The sequence below is a fragment of the Prionailurus bengalensis genome, chromosome E4 (genome assembly GCF_016509475.1).
Source record: "Prionailurus bengalensis isolate Pbe53 chromosome E4, Fcat_Pben_1.1_paternal_pri, whole genome shotgun sequence".
NCBI lineage: Eukaryota > Metazoa > Chordata > Mammalia > Carnivora > Felidae > Prionailurus > Prionailurus bengalensis.
The window spans coordinates 7,666,840-7,682,852 of NC_057360.1; the positions used below are offsets into that span (position 1 = coordinate 7,666,840).

Consider the following 16,013-nt stretch of genomic DNA (forward strand, 5'->3'; position numbering starts at 1 on the left):
ATCATGACCTGAGCCAAAACCAAGAGTCAGACACTCTTATGACTGAACCACCCAGGTGCCCTGGATCACTCAATTAATGTGATGACACAGTGTGAATTCACATCTAGGCCGATCAGATCACGTGCTCCTTTCCACCCACCATGCTGAGGACCAGGACCTCTCCCATTGCCAGTCCTAACTATGCCACCCTGGGAAAGTTTTTTTTTTTTTTTTTTTTTTTTAAACCTCTTGGAGCCTGAATGTCTTAACCCAAAATGGAGAAAATAACACCAACCCTGAATGTCTCATAATTTTGCTGAAAGGAGGAAGAGAGTATGTTAAAGAACTTTGAAAATTAGCTATGAATACCAACTTCCTAACACTCAGTTGTTATTAGATGTTGTTATACCACCCAGGTCAGAAAACTGTAGAGACTTACAATTATTTCATAGGAAAGTGACAGAAAAAAACTGTTATTTTTCCGAACATCTCTCAACAATTTATCAGTGCCACATCTACCTAAACTATTAAAGCAGCGATGTGCAGCTGTGAATGGAAATTTGAATAAGCTTCGCTGGTGACTAGGTGAGGCCTGCAGAGACATGCGAACTCTGTTCTCATTAGCCCGTCCTCGAAGAAGAGGTGGGCACTGAGTGACAGAAAAGGGAAATTTTATTTTCTCCCACATGGAAAAACAAAACGCAAGTTCTAAAAATTTCTCCAAGTAAGAAAAGCCAACTTTCTAGAATGTTATTAATCAGTGTGTATCATCCAGAGCCTTCTTCATCTTTGGCAGCCTCCTTTTTCATCGCTGCACTGGTAATGCCATCTTTAATGACAGTGACTAGGAAAGGCAGAATCAAAATGATCCTTTAATTGGGACGTGGCTGTTCCCTCGAGAAGGCCTGATGGGAGAGGAGCAGTGGGTGGTTCCTTCCCGCCCACTTCCCACAGTCATGGTCAGACAGCCTGGCTCAGCCTGGTGTATACACTTGAAGACAACAGCCTCTCCAAGTCTCCTAGGGGAATGCGGGGGCTGCTCAGTTCTCAGAGTTGCTACCTCATGTGCCCACATAACTTTCGACACTGAGACGTCCTGTTGCTCGTTGTGACTTCACCACCCCAACAACAGAATAAGAGCTATTCATTGTGTACTGATCATCTGTCAGGTACTGTTTTAGGCAGTACCAGAGCCTGCTTGGACTTCTCTCCCTGCTCTCTCTGGTCCCCACATCCACTCATGCACATGCTCTCTTTCTCTCTCTCAAAAATAAACATTAAAAAAAAAAAAAAAGAGGGAACTGAAGCACCCAGAAGTCCGCTTACCTAAGTCAAACATCTCATGAGTGAACAGGATGGGATTCAAATCGAGGCGGTCCAATCCCAGGGTATAAACTCCAGACCCCTACATTATCCTGACCCCAAAATCTCATCATCACTCACAGGGACTACAGAACAGCCTACCCAATCTTTCTGTTCCACTTTGGCCTTCTAGAATCCATCCTTCATGGCACACTTGGAGTGGTCCATCAAAAGCAGGTGTGATCAAGTCATACCCTACCCTGATCAAAACCCTCCAAATATCTCCTGTCACCTCTAAAGATGAGAAGTTCCTTAGCCTGGCTTGCAAACTGAACTGGCCTTGTGCCTATTTCTGCTCCCTCAGCATCCTTCCAGACTTGCATTTTGGCAGCGAATAAGAGCGACTAACAGCAAGAAGCTGTCCCCATGCCTGCCCCATGCCGTTGCCCAGCTCCATGCCTCTGCCCAAGCTGCCTGCCTCTACTGGGAAGGTAGAGGCTGCATTCTTTGTAATGGCACCTGACCCCTGCCCCTTCCTTCTGACCCTTTCCAACCACCCAATCCGCATGAGACGTCCATTTAATGCCCCCAGAACACCTCAGGCATACTTCTGTCACTGTACCTACCACACTGTATAGATTTCCTTTACAGATCTATTTTTGCAACTGGAGTATAAGCTTCTCAACAAATACTAGGTCTCTCATTTTTGTAACCCAATGCTTAGTGTGGTATTGGTTTTCAATTAATATTAGAGCTCTATAGTCATCTGTATTTAAATGTACTTCTAAAAATACCTTGCATACAAAATCTATAAAAAACTTATTAAACTCAACACCCAAAAAACAAATAATCCAGTGAAGAAATGGGCAAAACACATGAATAGACACTTCGCCAAAGACATCCAGATGGCCAACTGACACATGAAAAAATGCTCTACATCATTCATCATCAGGGAGATGCGATTGCATTACTAGGCATTTATTCATGGGATACAGGTGTGCTGTTTCGAAGGGACACATGCACCCCGATGTTTATAGCAGCACTATCAACAATAGCCAAAGTATGGAAAGAGCCCAAATGTCCATTGATGGATGAATGGATAAAGAAGATGTGGTATATATAATATGTAATGGAGTATTACTTGGCGATCAAAAAGAATGAAACCTTGCTATTTGCAGCTACTTGGATGGAACTAGAGGGTATTATGCTAAGTGAAATTAGAGAAAGACAAATATCATATGACTTCACTCATATGAGGACTTTAAGACACAGAACAGATGAACACAAGGGAAGGGAAGCAAAAATAATATAAAAACAGGGAGGGGACAAAACATAAAAGACTCTTAAATATGGAGAACAAACAGAGGGTTATTAGAGAGGGGTTGTGTGTGGGGGGGATGGGCCAAATGGGTAAGGGACATTCAGGAATCTACCCCTGAAATCATTGTTGTACTAGATGCCAATTAACTTGGATGTAAATTAAAAAAATAAAAAAAATAAGTGCTCAAAATAATAATAAAAATACCCTGCCAAACTGTTTTTAGCTCTTAAAAAAAGTAGAAACAAAGAAGCAGGGGACCCTCCAAAACAAGAGAATTTTTCTAATGCAAAATATAATAAGTCGACAGTTCTTATTTTGCTTCCGCACGACAAGAGCTGTGCATTTACGTCGGGACTACAGCTACACGTGATACAAATGGTCAAGGGATTAAGCCACGCCCACGCCTACTCCATGGACTGCTTCTTTAAGACAGCTGAAATAAGTATCAACAGAGTAGATAATACAACAGACACACAACATCCTGTAGATAAACTGTACCTGCTTCTTGTCCCTGGAACCACAACCGCGCCACTTTCTTCATTTTTTCTCTGTAAAAATGCTGCAAATTTATTTCTTGTCGTAGGTGGTGCGCTGATGTTTTTTTTAACAGTAGTTCCATCTACCAGGTCAGGCATGAGCATTTCAGAGTTCAATGATTTATGAGCTTCACAGTTACTTTTCTTGGTCTTCTTTGTGAATGAAAGGGAATACTGACTCAACAGGTCGTCTTCTGACAGCTCCTCTAAACAGAAACGAAAACAGTCCGTAAATCTTTGTGCCTGCCGTGTGCAGACTCAGCCTTGATGTTACAGCCCACATCTCACGGCTTAAGGATGAAGTCTTATTTCTTTAACAGTGCATCCCAAAAGGAGATACAAGAATGACTTAGAAGAAAAAGGAAATTCCCTTAAGCTGTGGTTTACAATTTCACAAATTAGTTAAGATTTAATGTCCATTTGTTTTTATGATTTTATGTGAAATTACTGAAACCAAAGTTTCAGGATACGATCAATTCTGTAAGGCTATATACTTATTATACTAAAGGCTTGATTTTGAATGAAAAAAGAAATTAAGGCAATTTATATGCCAATATATGATTTAGTGTTTGACTTTTAAAATGTTCCAATAAGACAGCTCAGAGCCTGGAGCCTGCTTTGGATTCTGTGTCTCCCTCTCTCTCTGCCCCTCTCCTGCTTGTGCTTTAACTAACTAACTAAATAAATAGATAAATAAAATGTTCCAATAAAACCAGCAGCCATTTCTACACACCGTCCATACGTTACAGTCTCGGAAGTATATGTGACTGTCGTGTTGTGAAGTAATCTACGCTCCAGTTCTGACCCTCATTACCAAGTTATGGGGCCCTAGAAACCTGTGTGACAAATGTATTCTATGGCATTAGAATAAATCATAAGACTAAGTAATACAATAGGTTGATGCCTGACATAGGCCACCAGAGATAGTGCTAAGGTGCTTTAAATCAGTCCAACTAATTCTGTCTGAACAGCCTCACTCACTACCTTATGAGGTCAGAAAAATGGTTGCAGGTACCAAACACTAGAGAGACGATGATGCCTCAAATTTAAAAACCTATAGATTTTTAAGAAGCCACAGATCTGCAAACTTGATTTTGATTCCTGGCAAAAGCCTAAATTTGTTTATTATGCAGAGAATTGTGAGCCCTTATGGAAGAAGGAAACACAAACGCTGAGGATTCTCAGCAAGGTTTCTCCAAGAAGCATCCATGCCAGGCTAGCCTCATTTTCCTTTTGTGATAAGGTTTTAGACTAGCTATTTGGGGGAATGTCACAGATTTAGCATATTTTGAATTGAGCAGGACACCTCAGTGTGTCTCATTATTATCCTGGTGGACAATGCAGAGCAAAATAACTGTATATTAGCTATTATGTGGAATCGCAGCAAATTGAAGAACCCCAAAGACTGCAGGCTGAACGGCGGTCTGGAACCTAGTGTACGTTCTCTCAGTGTCTCTACTTGTGCCGATTCCATCAAATGTTACACAAGCGAACACATTTTAACACAGGGAGCCATACTTCTCTGATTTCCAGGTGACACAGATAATACCCATATATTAGTAGACAATACGAAGATTTTTTTTTATAAAGGCAGAACAATGGATTATAGTGAAGATTGCCTCAATACAGATAATTTACTTCACATTCAAGTTTAAAAATATAACTGTACCTAGTTTAACAACTAGTGGATTCTGATTATAAACAGTAAATGCAGCAAAATGACAGGAATGTTAATAAAAGCTAATGCTATCTTATTTTGTAATATTAAAGCATAGTCTCTGGGTGAAGGGCTGAAATAGTGACATAATTCTTAATTTTTACTGTGCTCTGTGGTAAGAAGACTGTATTTCAACAATCACTGACTATAATAGTCACACAATCATTAAAAACTACATTGTATCCGAAACACAACATGGTAAGTAAGAAACAGCTTGGGAAAGAAATTTAGGAGAGTCACAGTGGCTGTCTCTAAATCTATGACAGGCTGCTGACTAAAAGGGGTAAACTTATGGGGCTCTTGGGTGGCTCAGTCGGTTGAGTCTGACTTCGGCTCAGCTCATGATCTTGTGGTCTATGGGTTTGACCCACATCAGGCTCTATGCTGATAGCTCAGAGCCTGGAGCCTGCTTCAGATTCTGTGTCTCCCTCTCTTTCTGCCCCTCCCCCACTCAATGCTCGCTCTCTCTCTCTCTCTCTCTCTAACAAACAAACAAACAAAAACCTTCAAAAGCATTTTTTAAAGGGGTTAACTTACTGTTTTCTGTTCTGTTGTTGTGTTTAGATGTGTGTCCAGGGCACAAAATCCAGTGATAGGTGGTAGTTATAGCATAAGGAACTTACAGATAAGAAGCTCCCTACATAAAATGAATAGCTGATTTTCATGGGAACAGAAGGGAAGGAAGGAACTAACATGTATACTGTACTTGATACATACCAGGGGCTTCTAGAGGTTACCCTATAGAACATATACAAAAATTTGTGAATAGGCAACATCGTTCCCATTTCAGAAAAGGAAACAAAGCTCCAGAGATATTATCAGGAAAAGATTTAGGTGCAGAAGGAATCAATACATTTTGACAAAAGATGAATAATCTATACCTGAATTTACAAAGGGCTTGTTTTATTTTTGTTGTTAGACTTTCATTCATTCATGTAGCTATCTGAGGAAAAGAGAGAGGGGACAGATTGCAATTATCCTTTCTACTTCTACACAGCTTCTAGGAGAAAAGTGAAACACCTTTCTTTGCCCAATACTTAGTATGCCACTCTCAGTACTTCTGTTCAACATTGTACTGGAGGTTCCAGAAGACAAGAAAAAGAAATAAAAGAAGGAGGGGAAAACGAATGAACAAACAGCATCTAGAGTGGAAAAGGAGAAGCATGACTAATCTACCATTATTCGCAGGCAGTATGGTCATCGATACAGCAATCCTGCAGAGTCTACAGAAGAGACGCTATGAACCAATATATAAATTTAGTAAGGTTGTCAAACAGGAGATTAAAGCACAGAAGTCAATTGTACAGTTGACCCTTGAACATGAGAGTTAAGGGCACTGACCCCCTCCAGAGTCAGAAATCTGTGTATAACGTTGGACTCCCTGAAAACTTAACTACTAGTGGCCTACTCTTGACCAAAAGCCTTACTGATAACATAGCTAATTAACACATATTTTGTATGCTATATGTTGTATTGTAATAAAGCTAGACAGAAGAAAATGTTAAGAAAATCATAAAGAGAAAATACATTTACTGCACTGTATTTATAAAAAAAAAAAATCCACATATAAGTGGAACTGGACAGTCCAAATCCTTGTTCAAGAGTCAACTGTATTTCTAGCAATGAATAACTAAAAATCAAAATTAGAAGTGTTTGCAATAACATCAAAAATCTGAAACATAGTGATAAATTTGACAATATATGTCTGTAAGACCCGCACACTAAAAATTACAACACACTGCTGAAGAAATATGAAAGACTTCACTAATCAGATCAGAAAATCCAAAATAGTGGAGTGCCTGGGTGGCTCAGTTGGTTGAGCATCCGAGTTTGGCTCAGGTCATGATCTCGCAGTTTGTGAGTTTGATCCCCGCGTCGGGCTCTGTGCTGACAGCTCAGCTCCTGGAGTCTGCTTCAGATTCTGTGTCTCCCTCGCTCTCTGCCCCTCCCCCACTCATGCCCCTCCCCTGCTCATACTCGTCTCTCTCTCAAAGATATAAACATTAAAAAACAAAACAAACAAAAAACCAGTATAGTTAAGGAGTCAATTCTCCCCAATACTGATCCATAGATTCAACCAAATTCTAATCCAAAATCTCAGCAGGCTTTACTTATTAAAAAACATTTTTTTAAATGTTTATTTATTTGAGTGTGTTGCGGGGGGGGGGGGGGGGTGGCAGACAGAGAGGGAGAGGGAGACACAGAATCTGAGGTAGGCTCCAGGCTCTGAGATGTCAGCACAGAGCCTGACTCAGGGCTCAAACTCAGGAACCACAAGATCTTACCTGAACCAAAGTCGGATGCTCAACTGACTGAGCCACCCAGGTGCCCCTATTTATTTTTAAATTGACAGCTGATTCTAAAAATTGTATGGAACTATGAAAATCAGAGGATAGCCACAACTTTGCAAAACACGAACAAACTTAGAGGACTTCTTTTACTTAATTCCAAGATTTACTATAAAGCTATGGTAATTAAGACAATGTTCCGGCATGAAGATGGGAAAAGACCAATGATACAGAATAATATAGTCTAAAACAGACTCACAAATATATGGTTAAGGTCAACTAATTGTCAGCAAATGTGCCGAGGTAATCCCATGGGGAGAGGGCAATCTTTTAACAAATGGTGGTAGAACAAATGGATTGCCACATACACAAAAAGTGAACCTTGATCCTTACCTCACACCATATAAAAAAATTAATTCAAAATGGATCAAAGACCAAAATCTAAGACCTAAAACTATAGAAGTTCTAGGAAAAAATAAATAAAATAAAGGAGAACATCTTACTGACCTTGGGTTTGGCAAAGATTTCTTAAATGTGATCAACACTCATTAATATTTCACACTATGTACCACAAGCAAAATACCTACCACTTCTTGGTCTTTTCACAATGGATGACTTCCTTGGAAGATTTAATCCTTTAACACTGATCACTTGTTCAATGCCCACAGTACTTGGACTTTCCTTCAATCTTACAGCATCTGACGCAATATTCAGTTCAAGTCTAGGGCAATAATTCCTATGCCAAATGCTAGTAACATTAGAGGACTTCTGGCATGTTTTGTCATTCCAACTATGACTTCTTGATTGGGCAGGCTAAAATAGTAAAAAGGAAAAGGGTTACTTGAAGAAGGAAAATAGCCAAATCATTTCCCTTATCAACATAAATTATAAGTAAATAATTAACTTGTTCTTTTGAATAGCTTTTGAGGAAATATCTGTTCTTTTTTTTTCTTAATATTTATTTTTGAGAGAGTGAGAGAGTGAGAGAGAGAGAGAGAGAGAGACAGTGTGAGTGGGGGAGGGACAGAGAAAGAGGGAGACACAGAATCCAAAGCAGGCTCCAGACTCTGAGCTGTCAGCAGAGCCCGATGTGGGGCTTGAACCCATGAGCCGTGAGATCATGACCTGAGCCAAAGCCAGACACTTAACCAATTGAGCCACCCAGGCACCCTGAGGAAGTATCTGTTCTTTAATAACATTTTCTATTTTGATGTACTACACTTTTCCATTAAATGTGTCTTGTATTCCTGGGTCTGCTTCTTGTAATGAAACTCAAGTGACCTTGTTAGCTCATTTCTAAGAAAAAGTGAATCTTCCTAAGATGAACAGTGCAAGAAATGAAAATGCACTTGAACAAATGTAGCCAGAAAAAAAGTACTTTCTTTTAAATTTATTTTTTAGAAACATTTTACTTATTTTTATTTTAGAGAAAGAGCATGTGGGTGTGTGTGCAAGAGTCAGGGAGCGAGAGGGAGAGAGAATCTTAAGTAGGTTCCATGCTCAGTGCAGAGCCTGATGCAGGACTCGATCCCAAGACCCTGGGATCATGACCTCAGCTGAAATCAAGAGTTGGATGGTTAACAGACGGAGCCACCCAGGCGCTCCAAAAAAAAGTACTTTTAAAATTCCAGTATTATTTCAAAAAATAGTAATTAGTTTAACAAGCATCTGGTAATAAGCCTCTGAATAGTCATTCACACACCCTTTACAAAGCACCTGAAAGTTAAAACCATAAAACAGTGTATTTAAAGTAATCAACCATCCCACCTCTAGAAAATGGTTGAATTCAAACCAAAACAATCTAATTTATAAAACTCTAGTTTCTATTAGACCCATACTTGGTACCATCTTCAGTGGACAATCTGGAGAAACAGAAAGCTACTTTGGTCTCCACTGAGTCTTGCATAAAACTTTCTCTGACAAAGAGACCAGTAAGTGCTGGTAAGTAGTCATTCTTAATGCTAATATAAGTTATTCACAATGACATCATGGATATATTAAGAGGATATCAATAAAACTCTAATAGAGAGGCAAAGGGAAAAATTAATAAAGACATAAAAAATGTTGGTACTCAGGGCATGAATTCCAGTCAACAAAAATCCCACCTAACTTGGAATGAATCTAAGCTCTCAAAGAAAGGATAAAAATAAATAAAACAAGGTGACATTATTCAGGATACGCTTTGAGAATTAACAAGGAAGGTAATTTGGAATAAATGAGGAAACGGTTATAAAAACCAGCTTAATCGTAATGGCTCATGGCAATAGATCCCATTGACAGTTTTACTGAAAAAGGCAACAGGCAAGTAGAAAACCAGACTGGGAAGACTAAATTTTAAATAAAAAGGATTGATTCGCTTGTATAGTTAAGGATTCCTACAGAAATTTCTCTATAAAGGGATGGACATCTTATGAGCCATAATACTCTCATTAATGACTGGATAGATTCGATACAGCCAAATATTATAGAGTTTCTGAGACAAAGAAACAACTTAAGAATCATTCCTGATGAAATTATAATATCAGTAATTCAAATGTGTAAAGATAGCAAAGTATACACTTTTCAGTCCCCTTCTTTTGATTATTATCCCCCAGAACAAAACACAAACTCCATCTGCAGTAAAATTAGGATATCTGTGTCGATCAGAGTATAGACAGAGGAATTTTAAGAACTCAGCAGAAGAGAGATCAAGCCCAAGTGTCTGCAGAAAATACCAAAGAGAAGTCAACTTCACCTGTACAAACATGAGGAAAGCTCAGGAACTGAAGGCACCAGTTACCACACAGGCTTTACATGGGGGAGGGCTAAGAAAAGGAAGATTATTTGACCCTTGGGCCTTTATCTTCCAACTGACCAGTCAACTCACACCTACCTGCCTTCAGAACCAGAGCAACTGTTCGGTTGAAACCCAGAAACAGAAGGCACTTCAGAAGGTGGGAAGATCCATTTATCTAAAGACAGATATCAAATGAAAGGCTCACCCCAACTCACTTTCCCTAACCTGCTCTTAAAATGCAAACTGCCATGGGGGCACCTGGGTGGCTCAGTTGGTTAAGCGTCTGACTTCAGCTCAGATCATGATCTTGCAGTTCGGGAGTTCGAGCCCCGTGTCGGGTTGTGCTGACAGCTTGGAGCCTGGAGCCTGCTTCAGATTCTATGTCTCCCTCTCTCTCTACCCTTCCCCCACTCATGCTCTGACTCTCGCTCTCAAAATTAAACATTAAAAAAAATGCAAACTGCCACGTTTCCATGTGCAAGTAGAAATTGTAGGATCCCTTTTTGGAAAAATGGAACTGTGCAGAGAAAACATGCTGACATTTGGGACTTCACAAAATCAAGCCAGCTTGTTGGCAACCAGATCACCCAAGGGTAAAGCCCAAAACTGTAGGCCCCACTCATTCACACAAATCTTCTCGAGCTTCTCAGTGCCTCTCTCAAATAGGAACAAATAGACAAGAAGCTTCAGATGTCTGAAGAAAAGTCTCCACTATGAAAGAGAAAAGGCCAAAACAAGTAGGAAAAAAAACCAAAAACAATTCAGAGCAGAAAATGCAGACAACAGCAGAAAATGTGCAGGAAATTATAATTGGTATTCTCAGAGAAAGATCTGTGAAACAGAATCTTTAATAGGCCACATGTGGCCACTGGCTACCACACTGGATAGTACAAAGTTGGAAGACAAATGTTTCCCAGAAGAAAACAAAGGACAAAGACATGAATAAGAAAAACTAGAGGACTAAGAAATAACATCTAATTAATAGAGAGGTTCTAGGAAAACAGAAAAGAGGAAGGTTTACATGATTTGAGATGATCAACATAAGGTTCTTTCCTAGTATCATTAGGGATTTGTGTCCTCCTGGTAGGCTTGGTTTATTTCAGCTGACAGTAATGATTTCTTTTCAACGCTCAACTGGTCGCCAGTTTATCAGCGGCCACCTTCTCCAGGCTCACCTCTTTTTCTTTCTCAAGGCCCTCTGCTTCCTTCACATGGAACACTAGGACATTCTTGGGCCATCCATAATGAACTGCTTACTACCCTCTTCCACCCATGCTTCAACCTGGAGTCACTCATCATCTTGAAAATCCCCACTGACATTTGCAAACCCAGGACACGTGTTTCTCCACAAGGAGACAGCAAAGCTTGGCCTAGGATCATAACTCCCCAATTATTTAAATGTGTGATCTGGGCAACTTCCCTAACCTCCCTCTTGTTGTTTCTTCATTTGTAAAATGGGAATAATAATATTGACTTCACAGGCTTGTTGAAGAGTAAATGAGTCACTATGCGTAAGGTTATTAGAATAGTATTTAGAACATAGTAATGCCCCGTAAATGTTTGCTACTATTATTATGAAGAATTCTCTCCAGTGGAGTTAGGTGCATGGTCTTTTTATTTTTTTTTCATGGAGCCTAGAATACATCCCTACTACAGAACTTACCTTATTTCTATCGATATAACCACGTCTCCCTCCCCTAAGGAATGAGCACCAGAGAGAAAGAATTATATTTTATTTTTGTTTATATTCCAGAACACTAGCTAACCTATGCTAATTACAGTGCTTAATAAATGCTAAGTCAGAAACTGAATTAGTGAGCAAGAGTGGGAAGACCTGGATTAGACCAGAAGCCTTGTGAAAGAAGAAACTATCCTTCAGGAGGACAACTTAAAAGCAAAAGGACTTAGCAATGAAAGAGCAGCCAAAGTTTATTTCCAAGTGTTCTAGTCTGAGAATGAAAGAGATCATGTAGCTGATATTCATTCCTTCCATAGATAAACATGGTAAAAACAATATAGCAGCGAAGTTCTTAATGTCCTGCCTTTATGAAAATTGCACTCTGCTGGGAAGACTCACAAAATCAAGTATTGAGATGTAATTTATGTAGTGAAAAGTGCTAAAAAAGAAAAAGGAGAAATGTTATTAAGGAAAGCTGATAAGGAATGAAGAGTTGTTTTTTTTTTTTTATTTTTTTCGTGTTTATTTTTGAGAGAGAGACAGAGCGTGAGTGGAGGAGGGGCAGAGAGAGAGGGAGACAGAGAATCTGAAGCAGGCTCCAGGTTCTGAGATACAAGCACAGAGTCCAATGCAGGGCTCGAACTCACAAGATCATGACCTGAGTCAAAGTCGGACGCTTAACTGACTAGCCACGCAGGCGCCCCAAAGAGTTTGTTCTCGACCGTGGATGGATTTAAGGTTCTAGGAAAATATTTACGTAGAAATCCAAGAAACATTCAGAATTACGTGGCTGGTACTAGACTGGAGATAGGGTTAAAGATGTGCGAGGTTTCTGCATGAGTAAGTAAAGCCATCTGAACTTATTTTAGGAATAGATATGAACAGAAAAGAGAACAGTCAGAGAAAGGAGAGAATGGTTGGGGGGGGGTGGTTGTCAGAAGGGATATATACAACCGGGAAAAAGTAGAAGAAAACATGGAGGGGCTCAAGGACAGAGCTCAGAGGCACTCAGTATTTGCTCAGTGAGCAAAAAAACCAGCTTTTCCTTCCAATGGTAGCATTGCTAGGTTTGAATCTTCAAAATGCCAAAGGCCAGAGGCGAATGGGGTGGGATGAGAAGAGGCTTGTAGACACAAAAGAAATGTTCACATCTAAAGGTCTGGTATTATATCATGTGGTTGCTTTTTAACTAAAGGAAATTAACCAATCTACCTATGTTCTAAGACAGACAATTTCTCTAGCATCAAGTTGTTTAAAACCCACACTGTGCAAACAGCTGGGATACAGCAATCCTTAGAAGATGTTTATTACGTGAAGATTTGCCTTTAGTCACAGTTCCTAAGACATAACTAAAACATGCTCTCTAAAAGTGAAGTCACTTAAAAAAAAAAAAAAAACTCATTAAGACGTTACCGTAGCAATGTCTGGATTGTAGTTATCGATCTGTTCAAAAGTATTTATATCTTTATTTCCAAGTGCTATTTGAAGAGCTATGGAATCATCAAAATACCTAGGTTGGTAAGATTAAGGAAAAATGCTTTCATTAACAACCAAATGAATGTAACTACGATAGAAAAGTGTTTCCTATCGTTGCAGAAAATGCTCAGGTTTAGGGCTCCAGCAGATCCTGACCTTCTACCTTCAGCATTCCTGAAACCACAGGTGTCGTTCACTAGCGTCTACTTGTCACTAGATCACATAGATGACCCGGGGCTCTGAACCACACTGAGTGTATGTAGCCCGGGTTAGGAGCAGGGCACATGGTGTGCACACGTGCCCAGGACGGCCCTCCTAACAAATCGAGCTTGTTTGCCGAGAAATGCCGCCCTTGCCATGGGTACCTTAAGTGACTGACTCGGTACATGTTTCTGTCAAGTCAACCCAAGTAATTAGCAAGTTATAAACAAAAAGCTGCTCTAAATTTTCACCAGCATGGTATTTAAAGTTAGATAGGCTTCACTATAAAAAAGCAAGCAGAAAACAATTTATAGGCTTTTTACTGAATGTTTCACTAAAAATAAGAAAGAAATACAAAATTCTACTATTCTGGTTCAGAAAGGATACTGCCCAGCGTAGCTCAGTGTTTCAGGATCAATGTCGTCTTCGTATGCATTCAGAGGGATGAGTTTCCTTTTGATGGGATCAAAAACTAGCTGATAAAGAAAGGTATTGTTGGCCCGAATAAATCCTTTGATGTAATCTTCTGGTACCGTTATATTCATCTTAAGATAGTGTCCAATTTTCTTGATGACCTAATAATGGATGTAAAAATATTTACTGGTTATCTACAAATACAGAATAGGGAATGTATCATCTCCAAGACCAACTGGTTCACATTACAGGAGGCTGAGGCGAGACAGAAAATCAACTAATTTTATCTACATTAAAAACCTCTACCAGAAAACACGATCATGTTGCAGTACTAAAAATCGTCTCTATGACAGTACCTTCTTTGATTTTTCTATTAACCCAAAGAATGAACAATTCAGTTACAACGTCAAGTTTATATTCCCATGTGTGATGTTAAGACACATTCCTCACCCTCAAAGTCCCTTTTATCTAAAAAAGCAAAACAACACACAAAACCTGAGAATTAAAAATGGAGTCACCATCGCATCACACTCACAGGTGAAGAGCCAGAGAGTGAGAATCAGCGGCCCGGGAGTCACAGGCTAGTTAGTGCCCAGGGCTCCATTCCCAGCTCTACTACCAACTCCTGATGAGAACTGCCCAAGGCGGGTGGCGGAAATTAGCTTAACATATACTTATTTTTTAAGGTAAAGCTATCTGGGAAATGACAGAGTGGTGATATAGGAGTCTCAGTTTTCCAGAGGATACCCTGCACATGATATTGCATCAGATTGTATGAGGATGTAGATGTGAGAACTCAGCTGTCTCCTATCAAGCCATGTTAGAGATTTACATAAATGTGCAATTCCTGTCATTTTCATGTTTTTAGAAGACACGGCTATTTTTCTTTAGAATATGCTATATATGTTGAGAGTGAGAGCAACAGCGAGAATCCCAAAGAGGCTTTGCACTGTCAGCACAGAGCCCGATGTGGGGCTTAATCTTACAAACCATGAGATCATGACCTGAGCTGCAATTAAGACTTGGACACTTAACTGACTGAGCCTCCCAGGTGCCCCATGAATTTATTATTGTTAATTTTAAATTAATAAACATTTTAGTTTTGTTTGAATTTCATTCAGTAAATATCAATAGCTGTAACCCATTAAACAAAAATTATTGCCACGAAGAGCTTTTAAGAGTGTAAGTGGTGGGGCGCCTGGGTGGCTCAATCAGTTGAGTGTCAGCTCTTGACTTTGGCTCAGGTCATGATCTCAGTTTGTGAGTTTGAGCCTCACATCGGGCTCTGTGCTGCTAGCACGCAAAGTCTTGGGGATTTTCTCTTTCTGCTTCTCCCCTGCTTGTGTGCTCTGTTCTCTGTCAAAATAAATAAATAAACTTAAAAAAATTAAAAAAACAAACAAAAAAAAAGAGCGTAAGTGGATCCTGAGACCAAAAAGTTTGAGAACCACTTACAATAGACAATAGGACAGAAACTGAAAGATAATTTTAACATTAATTTTATCTAGAACACTTTACCCTTAAGTCTCTTTATATAAGTCTTCATTTAAAAAATTTGTCAATTGCTTAAAACAGGTCCATCAGTTGCCAAAAACAAAATTCTAGTGTTTTAGTCATTTTTCCCTTTCAATGACATAACATGGGCTGTTGACAGGATAGAATATTTAAAATTCATATCCTGAGGGGTGTATCTATGATGGAAGAAATGGTTTGGAAACTGAATATGGCACTTGGTGAATCACTCCCACCTTTACAATATCCGGATTATTGGCTAGTCTCAGCACTTTGCAGGCCTTTGCTAACCCGATCCCACGCAGTGAGGAGAGGTAGTCACAGCCTGAAAGTATGCACATATACCGGAACTTCTCCTCGGTGAACACGTCCCCAAGCTGCCTGCACATTCCCAGCCGAGCCTGGTCAATTTCTAGTCCATTTCCAAACTGGTCCATTTTTAAAATCACCTTCAAAGGGAAGGGAAATTGTTAAATACCTAAGTACCTGTAAGGGTCATTTTAATGTTTCGTGATCTAACCCATTGTAATATTCCTAAGAATTCTTTCTTGTTATTTAGCATCACATTGAGAAGAGAGACAGGCCAGGTAATCACTGTGCAATTTGTAAATAAATTAAACTGAAACATACACTATGTCTAGATAGGGTCCTGCACCAGGACTCCCTTGCCCTGACTCTGGTAGAGTGTCTCTTACCCCCTACTGACATTCAGAGTTGTCATGGCGATCAAATAACAATCCATACAGAAATCCTTTCTCTTAGAGTAATACATGTTCATTGTAGAGAATTTGGAAAACAGGGAAATTCAGGAAG

At 39.6% G+C, this 16,013-nt stretch overlaps 1 protein-coding gene across 1 annotated transcript in view; it reads right to left on the bottom strand.

Moving 5' to 3' along the window:
* The window catches only part of EXO1 (exonuclease 1), a 41,384-nt gene that overhangs the window by 13,846 nt on the left and 11,525 nt on the right, over positions 1–16,013 (bottom strand). Inside the window, exons 7-11 of the mRNA XM_043567609.1 lie at positions 15,437–15,649; positions 13,662–13,849; positions 13,011–13,107; positions 7,731–7,956; positions 3,101–3,344 (exon numbers count right to left, since the gene is read on the bottom strand). Of these exons, the coding sequence (XP_043423544.1) occupies positions 3,101–3,344; positions 7,731–7,956; positions 13,011–13,107; positions 13,662–13,849; positions 15,437–15,649 (968 nt within the window). The remainder of the gene's footprint in view (positions 1–3,100; positions 3,345–7,730; positions 7,957–13,010; positions 13,108–13,661; positions 13,850–15,436; positions 15,650–16,013) is intronic.